Source organism: Apis mellifera, linkage group LG10 (genome assembly GCF_003254395.2).
Source record: "Apis mellifera strain DH4 linkage group LG10, Amel_HAv3.1, whole genome shotgun sequence".
NCBI lineage: Eukaryota > Metazoa > Arthropoda > Insecta > Hymenoptera > Apidae > Apis > Apis mellifera.
In genome coordinates, this window is record NC_037647.1 from 539,948 (window position 1) to 558,652 (window position 18,705).

The 18,705-nt window shown below is 30.2% G+C and overlaps 1 protein-coding gene across 3 annotated transcripts in view; it reads right to left on the minus strand.

Annotated features, from left to right (window-relative positions):
- LOC413242 (bifunctional heparan sulfate N-deacetylase/N-sulfotransferase) overlaps window positions 1-18,705 on the minus strand; it is a 260,674-nt gene that overhangs the window by 12,617 nt on the left and 229,352 nt on the right. For all 3 annotated transcript variants that reach the window (XM_006557262.3, XM_006557264.3, XM_396688.7), the window contains one exon: window positions 2,157-2,409. In XM_006557262.3, the coding sequence (XP_006557325.2) occupies window positions 2,157-2,409 (253 nt within the window). The remainder of the gene's footprint in view (window positions 1-2,156; window positions 2,410-18,705) is intronic.

Sequence of the window (18,705 nt, forward strand, 5' to 3'; positions counted from 1 at the left end):
ATGAAATCTTTAAAAGTTTCTGTATTTTCCTTTATAAACACGTTTTTAATTAAAAATATGGATTAATATTAAAGTATCAATAAATAAAACGTGATTGGAAAATTCTGTTAAAGTCGCATTAAATAGATAAGATAATCTGTAAAGTAGAATAAGCATCAGACAACTGCATAATCCGCACGTATCTACTTATGGAAATATATTCCGTGTCTGTTAAAATACTTCATTAAAAATCGATGCATTTCATTAAATTTTTAAAGTATATAGATTTCTATGGATTATTCGAAATTATGAAAGCTTTATATTATAATTTTGATTTTTTTAAAGACTAAAATTTTGTTTATATGAGAAAAACTTTGAAATAATTATTGTCGTAAAATATATAATAAAAAATTTTTTAAATTATGTATTTTCAATATATACTGGCCAATATATACAATTAGGACAACTCGCAATTTTCAATATTTTTTTATGTTTTTAGTAAAATTTAAAGACCAGTTAGAAATTTAATTGCAAATTTTACTAAACGTTAACATAGCTAAATACTTCTCCTGATATTCAGAGAATAAGACTATAGAATCTATTTAAAATAAAATATTTATATATATTTACAATATATTAGTTGATTCAAAAAAAAAAAAAAAAAAAATTCTGGATATTTGGTAACATTATTCAAGAATAAAGAGAGAAAATATAAGAGAAAAATTATTAATATGTGTGTGTATGTATTGTAATAAATAAAAGAAAATGTTAATTAATAAAACTATAATTAGCTATTAAATATCATCAAGATCATTAAATTTTATCGAAAATATGAAATATGTTGAAAATTGTGAAAATGATCCAAACTTTCTTAACCAAAACGTAAATCATTTCATTATAACGCTAACGATATCTTTAATTAAATAAATATCAATTTACTAATTTATTTTTGTAATACAATTAAACTTTACAAGATTTCACTTTGCTATAAAACTACTACGAAAACTAATGTGCATATCACTCTATATGTTACAACTTTCAAAGCGAATTCATTTACATAGTTACCATTTTATTTTTTTGAAAGCGAAAAAAGGAAACAAGGACACGGCACAGATTTACAGTTTTATTCAAGCCAATCAACGGCGTGTCACGGTAACGGTTGAAAGAAAGGAGCAAAATCGCAGCATATATTGCCTATCGGTAATCGTACAGACACGCACGATTTCATGCCGCATGCAAATTGATTCACCGTGGCAACCTTTTCCCGCGAAACTCGATAAACCGTTTGGGGGCACGTTTGTCGTATTGCGAATAACGGTTTCAGGGATCGATGCTTTTATTACGCCGATGCTCTCTCTTTCAAAGTTTTCTGGTTGCAATTTTTCCACGGAATAAACTTGAGGATCGTTTCGTCACAGTAACGGATATTGCCAATACTCGTTTCGCGATTCTGTCCGCTCGTCTCGGACAACAACCACTATCCCGGCCCAAAACATTATCAACCGCTATGACGAAATTTATTTTCCGACAGCCAATAAGAAACCACGGTCATCTCGCGATCTATGAATGCGTTTCACACTTGAGAAAATTGCCTTTTCTCGATTATGAAATTTCGTCGAGCGTCTCGATTGGAAACTTTTTTCAACGCTCACCACGCGCCGTTTAATCTTTCTTTGTAATTATAAATTCAAATTTCTTTTTTGTTCGGTGATTTTTTTTTTTTTGAAATTAGAAAAATATATCTGTATTACGATATTTTCATGTAAATATGAGGGAAGGATTCACAGGAGAGGAAAATTCGAGAATGTTATAGGTTCTTACCAAAACAGGTGACTGGTTCACGGGAGTGAGAGAAAAAGGAAGGCTTCTCCTTGGAAAAGATGAAAAGAGGAATCCGGGATATTTAACTGTATATTCAAATATAGATTAGTTATTTTGCAAATCAATTTTTGATATTAATTCTTATTGCATCGTACCTAATTAACACTAGAATTATGATATAATTTTAAGATTTTTTTTTTACTTCTTTGTAACAATAAAATGCACGATAACTTTTATCAAATTAATTTTTGTATTTATTCATGTTACTATTCTAGGGTTAATCGTACGCAATTACGAATGCATTGATATTATAATCGCAGTCACTTCTAATATTTAATTTATCTTTTCCAACGAACCTTCAGCCTGAGATTAGTATGCACGAACAAAGGAAAACCCTTCAGCTGCGCACCGACGAGACTTTCCTCGCCGGACGGCGCGAATCCCACGATGCCGACCGAATACTCTCTGCAATATTTATCTAGCAATTCGCGATTCCACTTGTCCATCTGCAGGTACTTGTTCAGATTCTCAAAGATTAAGACACCGTATCGACCTTTGTCCAGGTTTGTCAACACGGGTAGAGACTTGCCGGCCACTTCCAGTTTGTATCTGAAATTATATTTCATTTATCTTTAATTTCGTAATCCATTTTATCGCAACTTTAATCTCCTATGTGTATAATAAAATCCTATGAGCGTATAGGATACGCAAACGATAAAAAACTTCTTCAAACGATAAAATTTCTCATCGAAAAACTTTCTTTGTCCGCGATTTAAAATAATCTCGCGAAATTTATAATCGTCGAGATACGATAAACAAAATTCATATAACTTCCATTAATTCTAACATTCATCTCGAATAATTTCAAGAGAATTAATCAAGCGGTGGAAAATAAGAGTTCGTTTAATCGCGAGATTAAAAAATTTTTATGTATAAAATAAAAGCGAAAGATCGATGAAAGAAAGAAAGAAAAAAAAAATTCGCGTGTCAACGATGCTCAAAGTTGCGAAAAAATCACGGAGCAACAAGAACGGATCCCAGTTTCAAACTTCTTTCAACGTCTCTTCTTATTTCCCTCGTGAGATTATGCAATAAACCAAGGATCGCCTCGAAGTTAACGTGTTCCTCGAAACGGAATAAACGGTTCCACCCCCTTTATGCCGCCCTCTCTTCGATCATCAATTTCATCGGCGTAAACCGTTCCCATCGACGAATATTCAGACGCGAATGTCGATCCATCCGCGCGGGGCCAACGGCCTTGCCGGCCCGATACTCGTTACGGCAATTTCAATCCGCCTCGATGCCTGGTGTATCGGTTATTTAAAACAAGGACAGAGGAAGGAGGGGGAGGGGTAATAAATACGAGTGAAAAAAAAAGAGAGAGAGAGAGAAAAAAAGGAAAAAGAAAAAAGAAAATGGAATATCGATGGAAAGAAGGGGCGCAACGAGGCAGAATCGTTATTGTTAAACGATAAAACAGGGACACTTTTATCGAAATCCCATTTACGCGGCATCTGAAACGATTTCGAGAATAATAAAGCAATTACACGTATAATGTACCTTTACATTTTTGCCGTTGGTTATCTTCGTATCTTTTTTCTATTTCTTTTTTTTTCCCCCCCCTTTCTTTCTTTCCTTCCTTTTTCGTTCCTTTGCCGTTTTTCCTCGATTTTTAATAACATTCGAATCCCATTCCCAACCCCGACGTTCATCTACACGAACGTCGATGTTCCATCCGCCGATAGAATATCAGAATTTTTATTCGAGCACGCCTGCTTTTTATTCGCGCTGCCGTCCGATAAAACGACTTTATCGTCGAAATAAACCGATGAACCCCCGCCGATCAGGATTTTCCGAGGTGTTTCGCGAAGAATGCGACGGAGGGAGGGGAGGGAGGCTTTCGAATTTATTGGCAACGCGTGGGCGACAGTTTACGATAGGACGGTACCATCGATATCGATGATGAATTGCAGGAACGTATGAATTGTACTCGGCTTGACAGACTTAAAAATTATTAGCGATGCGCAATTATTTCTCGTTAGTCGAGGAAACAATTTGATTCGATTATTAAGAATATATATTTCTTTTAATAAATTTCAAGAATTTAGGGATCGAGTATGTTTCGTATACACTTAAAAATTAAGTTAAAACTTATATTCTGTTAATATTATAAAGAGAAAACTTTAAAACTCTAAAGATATTTATTCTCTCATTCGTGTCTCATTCTTGACAAATTTCAAATTCCAGGCAAGTAATAAATGTTGTTCCTGGAAGAATCTAGTACGTATTTCCAAGAAAAATTTTTAGAACGCGGATTCATTCATAATTTCTGCATTGTGTTAAGAACAATTTGAATCTTTATCTCTTGGATAATCGATTAAGATATTGAGATAAAACAAAAAGTTTTAGATTTAAATTGCACAATTTTTCCTGATTGGATATTTTTGATGAATAAAATATTTCTCCTCAAATTTTTTTCTCTTTTTTATAAAAAGTTCAAAGCATGATTACTGATAATTTGATATCATCAAAGCAAAATTTATATAGTAGAGGAAAAAGATAATGTTGAACTTTGAAAGATAAACAGGTGCATCCTGATGCATCATTTTAAGAGAAAACGTTCCTTGTTTATTAAAATTCTCGATATTTCGATCGTTTAACTTAAAGAGCGATATATTTCCATCCGATTCGAAACTTGGTATCCATCCAAATTGGCGCCATTATAAATTATTCTTGATCTTTCGAAAATACATTTATAATCATATCCTCAATTATTGAACTATAAGGAAATTAAAAAAAAATTCTTAATCAAGATAATTGTTATTTATATCCCATTCTAATAGTTCAACGTTCGCTGATCGAAGATTCCATCTATGAGATAAGCTAACATATTATGCGATGCGATAATATAGATATATATCTAACCAAAGTAAGTTCCTTTTACCTACCAACCCACGATTCAAAGAGATGGAAGCAATTATTCCACTCGATAACTGGTAACCATCGCCATAATCTTCATAATAAAATCATAATAAAATCATAATAAAATAGATAATATAAACAAAAAGAAAAAAATACAGCATCTCAAAGCAAACTTATTAATCAGATTAAACTTAATCGCAAGAAATTCATCCGTAGACCCTGTAATTACTATATATATATATATATATATGCTATATACAGCTCCTCCCCCTGCATATTATCCTCCCCCGCAGCGCTCCTAATTAACCTATAAACCTGTTATTAAAACGAGCAAATCAGATTACCATTCATAATATTATCATCAACCTTCTCCTCTTACAATCTTCCAACCAACTTGTACCACTCCTTTCAAGCTTAATCACGTTAACCTTATCGCTCCACGCTCGTCCATCCAGACGTTCCCTCCCCCTCCCCATTCACTTCGGCCGGCAATTAACGTTCGAGTAACAGTTTTATAACGAGCCGTTGGCGAGAAACTCGTGAAACTCGTCGTAATTTCGCGCGAATAAGCAGGCCGGACACCGCGCCGATGCGATGCCAAATGCTATCAACAGTTTACGGGGTCGGCGCGTGTTCGCGTGTCACGGAAGAAAATTGCAGTTAACTAATGAATGAATGCCGGATAATTCAGCGTTCGTAATCGGTTCGATAATTGGCAACCGCCCATTAACGACTCGAGCCCGACAATTTGCCGAGTTAACGAACTGTCATAACGAACTCCGAGCGTGGCTCTTTTGTTCTTGGCCGGCAATTGCCGCGCGAGCCAATTCCCCGGACGTATGCTCGAAACGCGTGCACCGCCAAACCCTTGCTGGGGGTATCCTGCGAGGGAGGGGAGGGGTGGAAAAGAGAAAGAGAGAGAGAAGGGGAGAGGATATTTCAAAGGCGATCGGATCGATCGGATCCATCCCCCTATTGAAAAACGAAATGGCCGCAATTAGGAGTGTTTCGCGTGGTTTCGCGAGGTATCGGCCGGGCGCAGGATCCACGAAGATTATGGCGATGGTTACCAGTTATCGAGTGGAATAATTGCTTCCACCTCTTTGAATCGAGGATGGAGAGGAGAGTGGTTGATGGTGGGTTGGTAGTTTGGCTTGTAAAAGGAACTTACTTCGGTTTCGTTTTGATGGATGTTTCTGTATCGTTGGCTTTCAGGCAATTGAAAATGGTAATGCAGCGGTCGAATAACGCAGATCGAGCAGAGATTTTTAAGAATAGAAGTTATTTTAATCGAATCACTTTGATATTTTATTATTCAAAGTATTGGATAGTCGATTTAAGATAACTAGTATTAATATCGAGTGATTTATAAGCATTTTAAGACAAGTTATTATTCAAAATATTTTGAATTTTAGTTTTTCAAGCTTGGCAAGCTTTTCTTGTGAAAATGAAAAAATATAGAATAAAATTTTTTCGTTCGAGATTAAAAGATTATCGAGTTTGATATCTATTTTATATATATATGCATAATAATTGGCTAAAACACGTTTGTGTGAAATGTCGATTTTATTTATTAAAGTATATTATTAAATATAATATTATTAATATATTAAATATAAAATATATTATTAAATATAAAGTATATTATTAAAGTATGGCAATATTTAAGGATTCTAAATGCGATTGATCGATATTTTATTAAAAATATTTTATTAATTAGAATATAATTATATGAATAATTAGATGATTTATGTTTCAAATATGTTTTCACAAAATATTGTTTACAAGAGGGATTGGTATTTTAAGGAAAAACATATTTTAATCAGAATTACATATATATGTGTTTAAATTTGATTATCTTGAAAACTAAGATTTGAAAAAAATAGAATTAAAAAAAAAATGTAATTTTATTTTTTCAAGGATTCTTTCTTGATATTTTATTCCGTTGCACTCTATATAATGAGTCATAGAAATTTTAATTTCGAGAGAATGATAAATAATGCATGCGAATGTAATATAAAAAATTTCAATTTTTGAATTCGCTTTATAGAAAATAATTGATGAAAATGCATATTTTAGTTATTATTTCAATAAAATTAAAAATTTAAAAAATTTGAGGATCGACATAACAAAGTCCTAGAATTCATTTTAGCAATCAAGGTTGTTGTTGTTGCTTCAATTATTATTAACAAAATTAATACATAGAAAGCATAATTGAATACCGTAAAAACACAAAGAATTCAAATTTTTAATCGTGCAAATTTTAATCTTCGCGAATTTCGTTTAATTTATCCCTGGTTTCCGGTATAAATTTAACATTTAATTGAATTTATCCATTGGTACTGTTAATGATATTCCATAATTTATACGTTCCTGTGTCTGTGTTATTCAAAGATGGAAATTTTTTTTACATATTCACAATGCAAATAATACAAAATTACTAAGACACCACATCCTCATTATTTATATCATCGAATCCTATATTATTTTAAATTAGCTGGAATTAACTGAATTGAATATACACTTATGAGGGAACCGATTAATTAAATTTCTGTTCGAATAATTGAGAGAAAAAAAAATCGTTATCATGTGACAATCCCTCGAATAAAAAAACTGTGTTCAATTAAACATCAAGAATCACGAGGCTCTTACTCGTTTCATCGCATTTTATATTTTAAAATTCGTCTTTCGTTACCTTTCCATATTCCCGGAAATAAATTACGTTATTACATGTAAATATTTAATCACACAGAATTAATATGTTCTGCATGAATTAAAAATTCATTCTGGAATTGTTGGCGGTATTATAATTCTTTCCATTTCCCGATCAACCTATTAATACATTCCATGTGAAATGTTACACATTTTCCGTGATGATTTGAGTGAATCGATAAGCACTTTGTCGAAGTTTCATATTTCTTTCTTGTTAATTGAAATGAAACCAAGTATAATATCCAAATATTTCATTAAATATTTCATTCTATCCTTTATCTCTATAAAAGTAATTTCAATGAAAATGAAGATTGGATATAAAAATATAAAAAATATAGTACAATTGTTTTATTATTGAAATATTTATTTTTTTATTAATCCTTTCTAATATTTTTTTAGAAGTTAAAATTGGATGATAAATCATACTATGAAAAAAAAGAAAGTAATCAATTGCTGCAATTATTTACTTATAACGAAAATTTTATACTGTTCATTATTAAAAAAAATGTTTCTTAAAAACAGTTTAGTTTCAATTAAAATTATTGTTACAGATACAATTTATGCCAATCTTAGATTAAAACTAGTCCAAACGAAACGAATTGTTATTTAATTTTAAAAAAATGTTTAAAAATGAAATTAAGAATTTATCTAATTTTCTTCTTCATGATTTATATTGAATTTAAAACGTTTATTATTTAATTTTTACTATTAATTTACATCCTTCTTCATCCCCAATTGTGAATTATCTATAAAATAGTAAAAAAACTACTCAAGGAAAGAAATTTTTTCATATTTCCTTTTTGTTAATTGAAATGAAACCAAGTATAATATTCAAACATTTCATTTAAATATTTCATTCTATCCTTTATCTCTATAAAAGTAATTTCAATGAAAATGAAGATTGGATATAAAAATATAAAAAATATAGTACAATTGTTTTATTATTGAAATATTTATTTTTTTTTATTAATACTTTCTAATATTTTTTTAGAAGTTAAAATTCGATAATAAATCATACTATGAAAAAAAAGAAAGTAATTGCTGCAATTATTTACTTATAACGAAAATTTTATACTATTCATTAAAACGTTATTAATAAAAAAAAAACATTTCTTAAAAAGTTCATGGCGATCTTAGATTAAAACTAGTCCAAACGAAACGAATTGTTATTTAATTTTAAAAAAATTTTTAAAAATGAAATTAAGAATTCATCTAATTTTCTTCTTCATGATTTATATTGAATTTCGGTAAAACGTTTATTATTTAATTATTAATATTAATTTACACCTTTCTTCATTCCCAATCTTGAATTATCTATAAAATAATAAAAAAAAAAACTACTCAAGGGAAGATTTTTATTTTTCTTATGAAATTTAAAAGACGAGGGATCATTCCAAATATCGATAATTTGATTGGAAAATATATATGTATATATTAGAAACAAGAAGCTTGTTTGAAAATGGTCACCAAAAGATATTCCCTGAGATGTTTGGTAGGTATATAGTTGAAGAGAAGGCAACATCGGGAGACAATGGTGGCCCCCAAGGAAAAATAATTTACCCCTGGGGGCTTGTTCCAAAGAAGTCGTATTCGCCTCGTAAATTCGGTCCGACGTGTGCCATCCACCCCCTTCCACCCCCGGCCCACAAGGTTTCCCACAAGTCTGGAAAGCTCGCTCCGCTGGATCGTCTTGGGAAAACAACTTCATAATTTTCGGGAACTTTCTGATTTGGCATGCTTCTGTTACGAAGAACGACGATGAAATTTCTCGAAGCTCCCGTTGTCCTATTTCTTTCCCTAAGTCTTTTGATTGTACGTCGCCGGGAGGAATTTTTTAAATTGATCGTTAGAGTTTGATATGTGACCTGAATATCGCGTTCCTTTCGTTTTTTTTTTCTTTTCTTTTTCTTTCGTTCTTACAAATTATACGATATTCTTTCCGCAAATATTACGATTGATTATTTTGATTATTTTATTTGGAAAGTGTAAATAAATTTACACATAACTTTCTTAAAATATAAAAATCTAGTATAAAAAAATTATAATTTCGTGATTTAAAAAAACTCGTTATTAGTGTTATAAATTAATTATAAAATTTAAATGAGAAAAGAAATTTTTCTCTGAAAAGTGAATCGATAATAAGATAATTTTTTCTATCTTGAGAAAACTACATATAAATTATTCTGTACACATTTCTCAATATTATTAGAGTTTATTCAACTCTTTCAAGTTCATTGCTTACTTCAATGAATATCAATTTTATACTATTATTTTTAATAGTATCAGAATATAGGAGATCTTTCAGAAATTGATTCATAGAATTTGAAATTATAATTTTCGATGATATCTATATTTTATTACACATTCCATATTTTATAATATTTTATTATATATTCCAAGAGAGAATTTATATCAATATCTCTTGACTGTCGTCATCCTTATTCTCGATATTATTCGAGAGAAACATAGAGTATCGCGTTCATGCAATTCTTATCCATTGCTTACTTTCACTCGATGAATATCAATTTTATATTATTAGTTTCAATAGGAGAAAATGGAAAATGAGATAAAAAAATTGATTCACAGAATTTGAAAATATAATTTCGACGATATCTATCAATATTACATCACGCTTTCCATGAAAGAATTTCATGGTTTGTCATCATCTTTATTCTCGATTCCGCGTGTCACCACCGATGGAGACACGAGTTGAGATTACAGTAGTTCAAGGACTGACAAACAGATCGAAGAAGCGACGGGGGGAAAAGAATCGGCACGATCTTGGAAGGGACTCGCTCAAAAGCTAATCCGATTCCGACCGAGCGATTTGAAGCGATTCGAGAGAGTCGAAGTCTCGCGATTTCCGTACGCGTCTTGAATTTAAACGCGGAATCGACTTGCGAGGGGAGCGTATCTCGTTGTTCCACGATGTTTCCGACAGTCAGAGAATTTCACTGTGTTGTTTCTGTCTGGTATTATGAGGGAATCCTCGTGTTTCTCTTCCTCGGCTCCCCTCTTCTCGGAAAAAGTTACTCCTCGAAAATAAAAAAGGCCGCTGCCCTTCGTGCCAAAGTTTTCGTCCAAGATTCGTGAGAGGCATTGATTGTCGTCCGTGGAATATCGAATTAGCTGAAAAGCTTTCATCTGTGCTCGCCTGATCAGCGCTTTTCATCGGATCTGAATCTAATCGAACAGAAGAAGTTGTATTTTGTGATGAAAGGAACAATGCCTCCAACTTTTGTTTCTATATTTTTCTCCTATATATATATATCTTTATCTGCTTGAATCTCTTCGTTGAATTTTGATAAAATTCTTGTCCATTTAAATCATTTTGTTTATTTGGTAATTATTTGAAAAAAGATATTTTATCCTTTGATCTTGATGATCTCTTTCTACTTTATTCAAACTTATTAATGAAAACGTTTTATCGAAACAGTTTAGATTAGATTAGATTAGATAAGTTAGTTTTAATCATTTAAGTTTATTGTTACAGATAATTTGGTTTTAATTTGGTTAAGCTAGATTAAGGAAATTAATCCAAAAAATTTTAAAATCGGCTAGCAGTTAAAGGAATTTTCATTTAATTTCAATGTGAAATTAAATTTAATATTAACTCTTTGCAGTCGAAGTCTTTTTGTATTTTAATATTTTATCTTTAAAGAAAGAAAATTTGTCGAATATTAAACTCAATATCGTTGTGATATTTTATAAAGCGATTGCCAAGATGCATCCTGGATTTGTTTAGGATAAGTATATATACGATAAAATATTTTTCTTTCTTATTTCGTTGAGAGCAAATCTTATAATCCTTCTCAACTGCTGTTAACATAACCTCTTACTTCATCTCTATTTTCATAACTGCTTTCGTTCTCTCTATCGCCAATTTCTTTACAAATAGAAATAATTTCGTCATTCGATAACGAAAAATCAAACTCATCTTCGCTCGAATCATTACCATATTCAATGTTTACAAAACTCAAAAACCTTGAAAATAATATATTTCTAATGCCACAACTGTCGAGCAATGCTGAAAATACAATCTGCTCTGCGATTACGATCTGATTTGAGATAAGAAAATTTACCTATTTAACATTGTATTATTCTACACTTTATAAAATTATAACGAATTTATTTATGATATTCTAAAGAAAAAATAAATAATAAATAAATATTATCGCCATTCGAATCCAAGCAATGGATGAGAGTCATCCGAATGCAAAGAATCGATAAATTAATTGATATCAAACAAAAATTTATTTAATTTATAGTTGTATTTATATTGGGTTAATTGGCTTAATAATTTTTTAATGAATAATAATTGCCAAAATTTTCACAACATTAATTACAATGATAATCTCGATAACATATTACAAAATCATCGAATATTTTTATAAATATTCGCTATTATTTATTTTAATTTTAATGACTCTGAATCTACGTTACTTACGTTTCTACTTCATTAATTATTAATGTTTTTCTTCAATTAAAACACTCAATATTTATCTAAAAAATCAATATTAAAAAGACACAGTAATCCAATTTCAAATTAAAATTCATAGATCACGAATTCATATCTTCGAAAAAAATAAATAATTTTAATTAAATATGTTCCACGGGTGAAAAGCGATATTCTTTTGCTTAAACAATACCGATAAATAACGTCTTCCCTTATGGGAAGACGCAAGAATCGTGATGAAAAGAAGAAACATTAATGCAGAGTCCGGAGAATACTCGAATACAGAATGAAATTATTACTGTTCCCTCGAAACTGTTTCCAGTTACGGCGCATATTTACCATGCTTTCGTATTAATAACTAACTACAGGTGAAAGTAGACAAGTTTGATGCAGTTTCAACGTGGCATCGCTAACGAAGTTCTGTGCTTCTCGATCCTCGACCGTCGTCGTCGTCGTCGTCGTCGTCGTATTTCAACTTCCCTAGAAAAGGAAAGGGAAACAATTTGTCCGATAGTTTCGCGAGCGAGTGTTTAACTTGAACATTTTTAACGATCTCCTCCCCGCCACTCGAATCGAATCGGAGATTTTCCCCTGCGAAAGTTCTTCTTTTTCCTTCAACGAGTCACGACCGAGTCGAATCGATTTACATAAATGAAAAACGGATGATGTATTTTTGTTGTTTTGTTGATAAATTTATAATTTATTATTGCCTATCGGGACAAACTTTTCCCTCCCTTTCTCTTTCCAAACAGAACAAGTTCTAATCCGCCGATGAAAGAAGAGGAGGAGGAATTAACAAATGGAACGAGGTTTTGTTATCTTTGATCTTTGAAAGATTGCTAGGTCTTCGGGATAAATCGGAAAAGTTCGGGCGAGATCGGATAAGATCCCGATATTCTCTATTAGAAAGTTTTTAGGTTAGGTTTGGATTAAGTTTCCCACCCGAGATCCCATCTTCGGATTGATTCGGGAAAAATCGGACACGATCGATACTGGAGTTCGAGATCCAATTATTAAAGATGATATAAGGTTCGAAAAATTTAAATCTAAAATTTCTAATTCTCGAACAGATAAGAATAAACTTTTTGAAATAATTTTTCGAAAGATTAATTGCTCGGTGCAAAGACACCGTTATCAAAAGGTGTCAAAGTGCGACAGAACGTTTCCCGATCGTAAAGCACAAATCCGCGTGATATCCGCGAGATCCTGAATAACGGAGGGAAATATAAAAAGTGAGTCGAAGTGCTTAGTTCGTGGAACGATATCTCCTTGCCATTGTCGTTCTCTGTAAAGCCTGGAGAGGGTTGAAGTGATAGCGGAAGATTGGTGGGGGTGCGACAGAGGTGGAACAACAATAGTCGAGATAAAGAAAAGCGCACTGGGAGGGCATTCGAGGACCAACGAAAACGTACAAGAGGCTGAACGAATCGGAGGGAAACAGACTGGAGATATCTATAAACGAGTGAGAGAGAGAAAAGAGAGGAATGTGAAAAAAAGAAATAAGAAGGGAGGGAGACGCGTGAGAGATACAAAAACAAGAGAGATTATGGGGGGGAGGAATGAAAATTCACCAAAGCAGGAGAGAGAGAAAAGATTCGAGATAAATGCGAAAAATATCGAAAAAAAGGATGAAACGTGAAATATCCGATATTCATCGGACGATTCAAAAAACTATTATCCTCTTGACAATTTAATATTGCATTTGTATCTTTGTTTTTAAAAATTCTTGAATAAAATCTTTTAATTTTTTTTTTCTTAATTCTTGCAATTTCAAAATTAATCCATTTCAAATTAGAACTTGAATTAGATCACATTTAATTTATTATAATTTGTGCATAAATTATTCAAAAATGTCTTGTTATATTTCTAATTTAACATAAATTTTATTTAAAGAGCAGCGAATTAATTTTGGCAAATAAGATTATCTCGATATCCACGATATCTCTTCCAAGATGGAGAAGCGAAAAAATAAGAACTTCTTGCAAACAAGATGTTACGAACACTCGAAGCAGAGAACACTCTTCGAGCCTGGTGGACAAGAAATGTGGAAATATGATTTTTCCTCGATACTCGGGAATGGACTCATTCTAGGTCTGGGTGTCCTTTCCTGGGTGGCCGAGAGGAACGAGTAAGACGGAGGTAAACGAGCATACTCCTCGTCAAGAGGATTTGCAAGGAGAGCAATGCAAAGAGAAGAGAGAGAGAAAGAAAGATAAAAAGGGAGAGGGAGAAGATACGAGGGTAGATGCTGCTCTCGGGATAGGATAAAATGCCCGAGATCCTTTTAAAACTCTGACGTATGAAATCCGTGGTGGTGTTGAGAAAGATTCTTGAGAATTTCATCGAGGAGACCGCAGCATCTTTTTACTTCCACCTATTTCGAAGGGAATCGATCTGTCAGCCTTCGCAAAGGAGGATCGTTTCGACGACGTCTTTCGCGGTTCGTAAAGTCCGGCTGGGCAATCTTCGGATGACAGAGAATTCGCTTCGGGGAAGGGAAGGCCGCGGATGACGCCGATCTCTCCTTAAATTGAAATCGATCAGGTTTGGAAATACTTTGGTCCACCTCTAAACGAAAAGGATAGGACGTAATACGTATTTTTTGAATTCTATCATTTATAAGATATGAAAGTTTAGGGGGATTTCTGGAAGGAAATAGGAAATTGTATTGCGAGTATTTGATTGTGTGGCATTTTTACGAACGATGATACATTTTTATCGAATTATTATTTTTCTTTTTTTATCGAAGTTTAGAAAGATTTAAAAATCTTGTTCGATAACAAACCAAATTTTTATTTATAATAAATATTGTATTTTTAAATGCATTGATTAAACAGAAATATTACAATGATAAACTGAGAGCAATATTTGCAATATTTTGCAAATGTTTGTTAATAAATAATTTGTTTCCAATTCTATGAAATATTGAGTATACAAAATGCAACATATGTCAAATACATTTATACATTTATACAAAAATTCTGGTATTTTAAAGAATTTATAAAAAAATAATATTCCATTTATGAAAGAGTTTAAGTTTTTTATTATTTTCTTGAAATCATAATAGCTCTAATAGATGGCAATTTTTCCATCGTTTACAAATATATTTAATGATTTAATCTTTTCAATGATCTCCAATATTACGGTAATATTGATATAAACGACGAGTTTAAAGTGATATATTATTCATACACATATCACTTGGATACACCCATGAATGCCACGTATCGTATTGAAATGGAACTTAACTCGAAGCGATCCGTATTGTGCACCATAGCGATTCGTATTCGTTTATTATTAGTGAATCTCTCGCCTTGTGATTTTTATCTCATAATATCTCTTAAAATTTATAATATAATTTATGTAAATTTTCTGATATATCTATAAAAAAAAAGATTAAAAGTATTCTTTTACAATTGTAAACTGTTAAAACAAAAGAGTGTGGCCATTTGTTTAATTAAAATATTTTACGATTTATTTTGTGTAATGAAGAAGTAATGTCGATTTTGTGTATTAAAGAAGTTTTTCTTTTAGATAGCGGCAATGACTTAATCAATGGCAATGCGTGATGTGACGTCAGAGTGAAAGGATCATATATTTTATTAAGCATTATATTATTTTTATTATATATATATTTCTTTACTGCGTCTTTCTTTTCACAAATTTTATTCGTTTGCAATGGGAAAAAATGATGGCATATATCTGAAGAAACAGATCAGTGAATTTCTTTTTATTTAAAAATAAAAAGATATTTTTGATATATCCTTGTGTATTGAATCTATAAAAATCGTTCATCATTTTAGATTTATAGGATAAATGAATACAAAATATTTTTTTTCTTTCTATATTTTTACTACATTGAAACAGTAAATATAGAAAGTAATTCTTTTTCAATATTTTTTCAATTTCACCGTACTATCTTTTCCCTTTGAAATCGGGTTTGATTTATCATCATAGAATTTTTTTTTTTTTTTTTTTTGCTCAGATATATCGCTTTGAAGTTATTCCATTTTTAACATATATGAATAAAAACTTATTGAAAAATATTTTATATTGATGTTTGATGTTGAACACTTAAAAATAGTTATATATTTTCACTCTATTAATGTTTTACTTATAAAAAAATAAGCCAATATATTTTTATAAATAAAATCTCTTCTTGTCTTTCATTAGAAATGAAATAACTTTAAGAATAATGAAATGGAATGGAATATTTTTTTAATTTTATATTTCATCAAAAAAAAAGAAAAAGTTAAAATAATAATTTAAATTCAATTTCATAGAGGAAGAATAATATTAATGAACAAAAATTATTTTTATTATTTTGCAAATGTAGTAAAAATCGATATTTTATATTCATTGATAATTTATGTCTTGAACTTAGTGTGATAAGCAATATGTCAAAAATTTTTTCATTTTTCAAACAGAAAAAAAAAAATTTGTTGATCGGTTTTTTCAAAACCGATGATTTCATTTTCTTTTATCCATTTTTTATATTTTATATTGTATAAAATTATGTAGTATTTATATAAAATTTGGATAAATTGCATCAACCTGGAAACATTGAAAAATCATAAAATATACTGTCATTTTATTTCAGAGTTTATCTATGTAAGTTTATTTATGTTTTGTGTAACAAATAAATAGATTGAAAATAATAATTGTTCGAGAAATTCAGATATTTTTTATTATGAATGATACAATCAATTTTTATGTTATGAATGATACAACCTTGTTGATCATCCTTATTGGGGAGTAAAAATCCAATTACAATGCAGAGCGAAACTCATGGAGGAAATGAATCTGACGCCATGGTTTTTTGGGCTTGATGATGTATTGTCTTATTGTTTCGTGGTTTAAATTTAAAATGATTATGTAAAATGAGGATTTTTTTTTTATCTTTAATAAGTCTGAAGAAATTTCTTCTTTATTTAGAAGTGAAATTTATTTATTGTTGAAATATGCAAACTTTAATTGAATAATAGAATCATGATTATCTGAAACTAATAGATAAGAGAATTTGTTAATATTAAGAAATGAATTTTTCTTAATTGGATTATTTTATATTTTAAGAAAAACAATACATTTTTTTTTATAATAAAATTGATATAAAAAACAATTTTTATTTTAAAATTAGAAATATTATACTTTTTGGAAAGTTATCAAATTGTACAAATTTTAAAAAATTTTTAATATATAAAAGAATGCATCTTACAAATAATTTTTTTTATTTAATTTCTGTGTAATAATTATAAATTACTAATATTATATATTTTTATCAATCCTATATTTTTATTGATTTTTAATTTTTTAAATATTTTTAATTTCATTTCAATAATTGATTACATTGCAATGTTATTATATATAATAAATAAATATATTCAATTTCAAATTAAATTTTATTTTCTGTAAATAAAAATAATGTGTAGTTCGGATAATGAAATATTCAGTCGATAGAATTTTTGGATAATGATAAAGATTTTATTGTAAATATATAATGTCTTTAAGATTGAGATTCTTTTCAAAATCAACGATCTTATTTCATGACCTATACAAATTTCTTGAAATTCAGTTTCCATTGAAAAATATGATAATTAATTATATATTTTTATTTGTACTAAAAAAAGAAGAATAATAAAAATAAATAATGAAATAAAAATAATATAAAAGAATATATTTGCATTAAAAATAAGAAAGAGAAAAAAAAATTAACTATACCTCAATTGACGAAAGATTAAGTGACGAGTGAAATGAACTTTTCATAAATACTCGCATAAAAAAAAAATTCTTTGCATCTTTTCTATTTCTATATATGAATGTCTAACACGTATTACCCTTTTCCGGGACATTAATCGTGAGTAAAAAGCGTGGATTTTTATGAATGTTTCGCTGGGAACGTGGCGTGAAACGCTGAAAGGATCCAAACACCAGTCAGATAATCATCTTTAATTATTCCACCGCACGTGTGTGTAATTTTTTCTGAAAACGTCTGACGAAAAAAAAAAAAAAGAAAGAAGGAAAATGAAGAGAAAAAGAAAAGAGCCATCTAGGAGATATTTCGTTTGTGCTCGTGCTATATCAGGACTCGAAAAAGTTCTCAGGACGAATTGTTGTTTTTTCTTTGGGATAAACAATGAAGGAGAATCCGATAAAGCCACCTCTGCTTATGCTTTCAGCCTTTTCTGTATTTTTCTTTTCTTTTTTTCCTATTTTTTTTTCTTTTTGTCCTCGCGAGACACGTGAAATAAAAAATGGAATGGAATCCTCATGGAAGGAAGATTAAAATGGGGATCTAGATCGTACGGCAACGAACAGAAAGAAAAAAAAAAAAAAAGAAAAACTTGTGGAAGATTTAGAATTTCAGACAAATTTTCCTCCTTTTACGTAGCCACTCTTTTCCTTTAAAATTTATGACTACCGTCAACGATGACATATCAACATCAAGATTCTCCTTTAAAAAAAAATTTCCATTTCAAAAATACAAAATATGCAAAAATGTATAATATATTTTGTATGCAAAGTACGTGTGAACATCCACACTTTCTAGTTTTAATTTTAGATTATTCGTTTCTTGTTACGTAGTATCTCGAACAACAAATCTTCATCTTTATTTCTATAAAATTTAACAAACAATTTTGAATATAAAAAAATAATGTCGTTTCATCTTTCTGTATGCATTAAAATCGTTTGAATACAATAAAAATATTTCACGAAATAAAAAAATAACACGTATATACAATATATTTTCCCCCAATGAATCCATCCCAAATTTTTACCACTCCATTCCCAACTATTTTTCTTACTCCGAGAAAAGA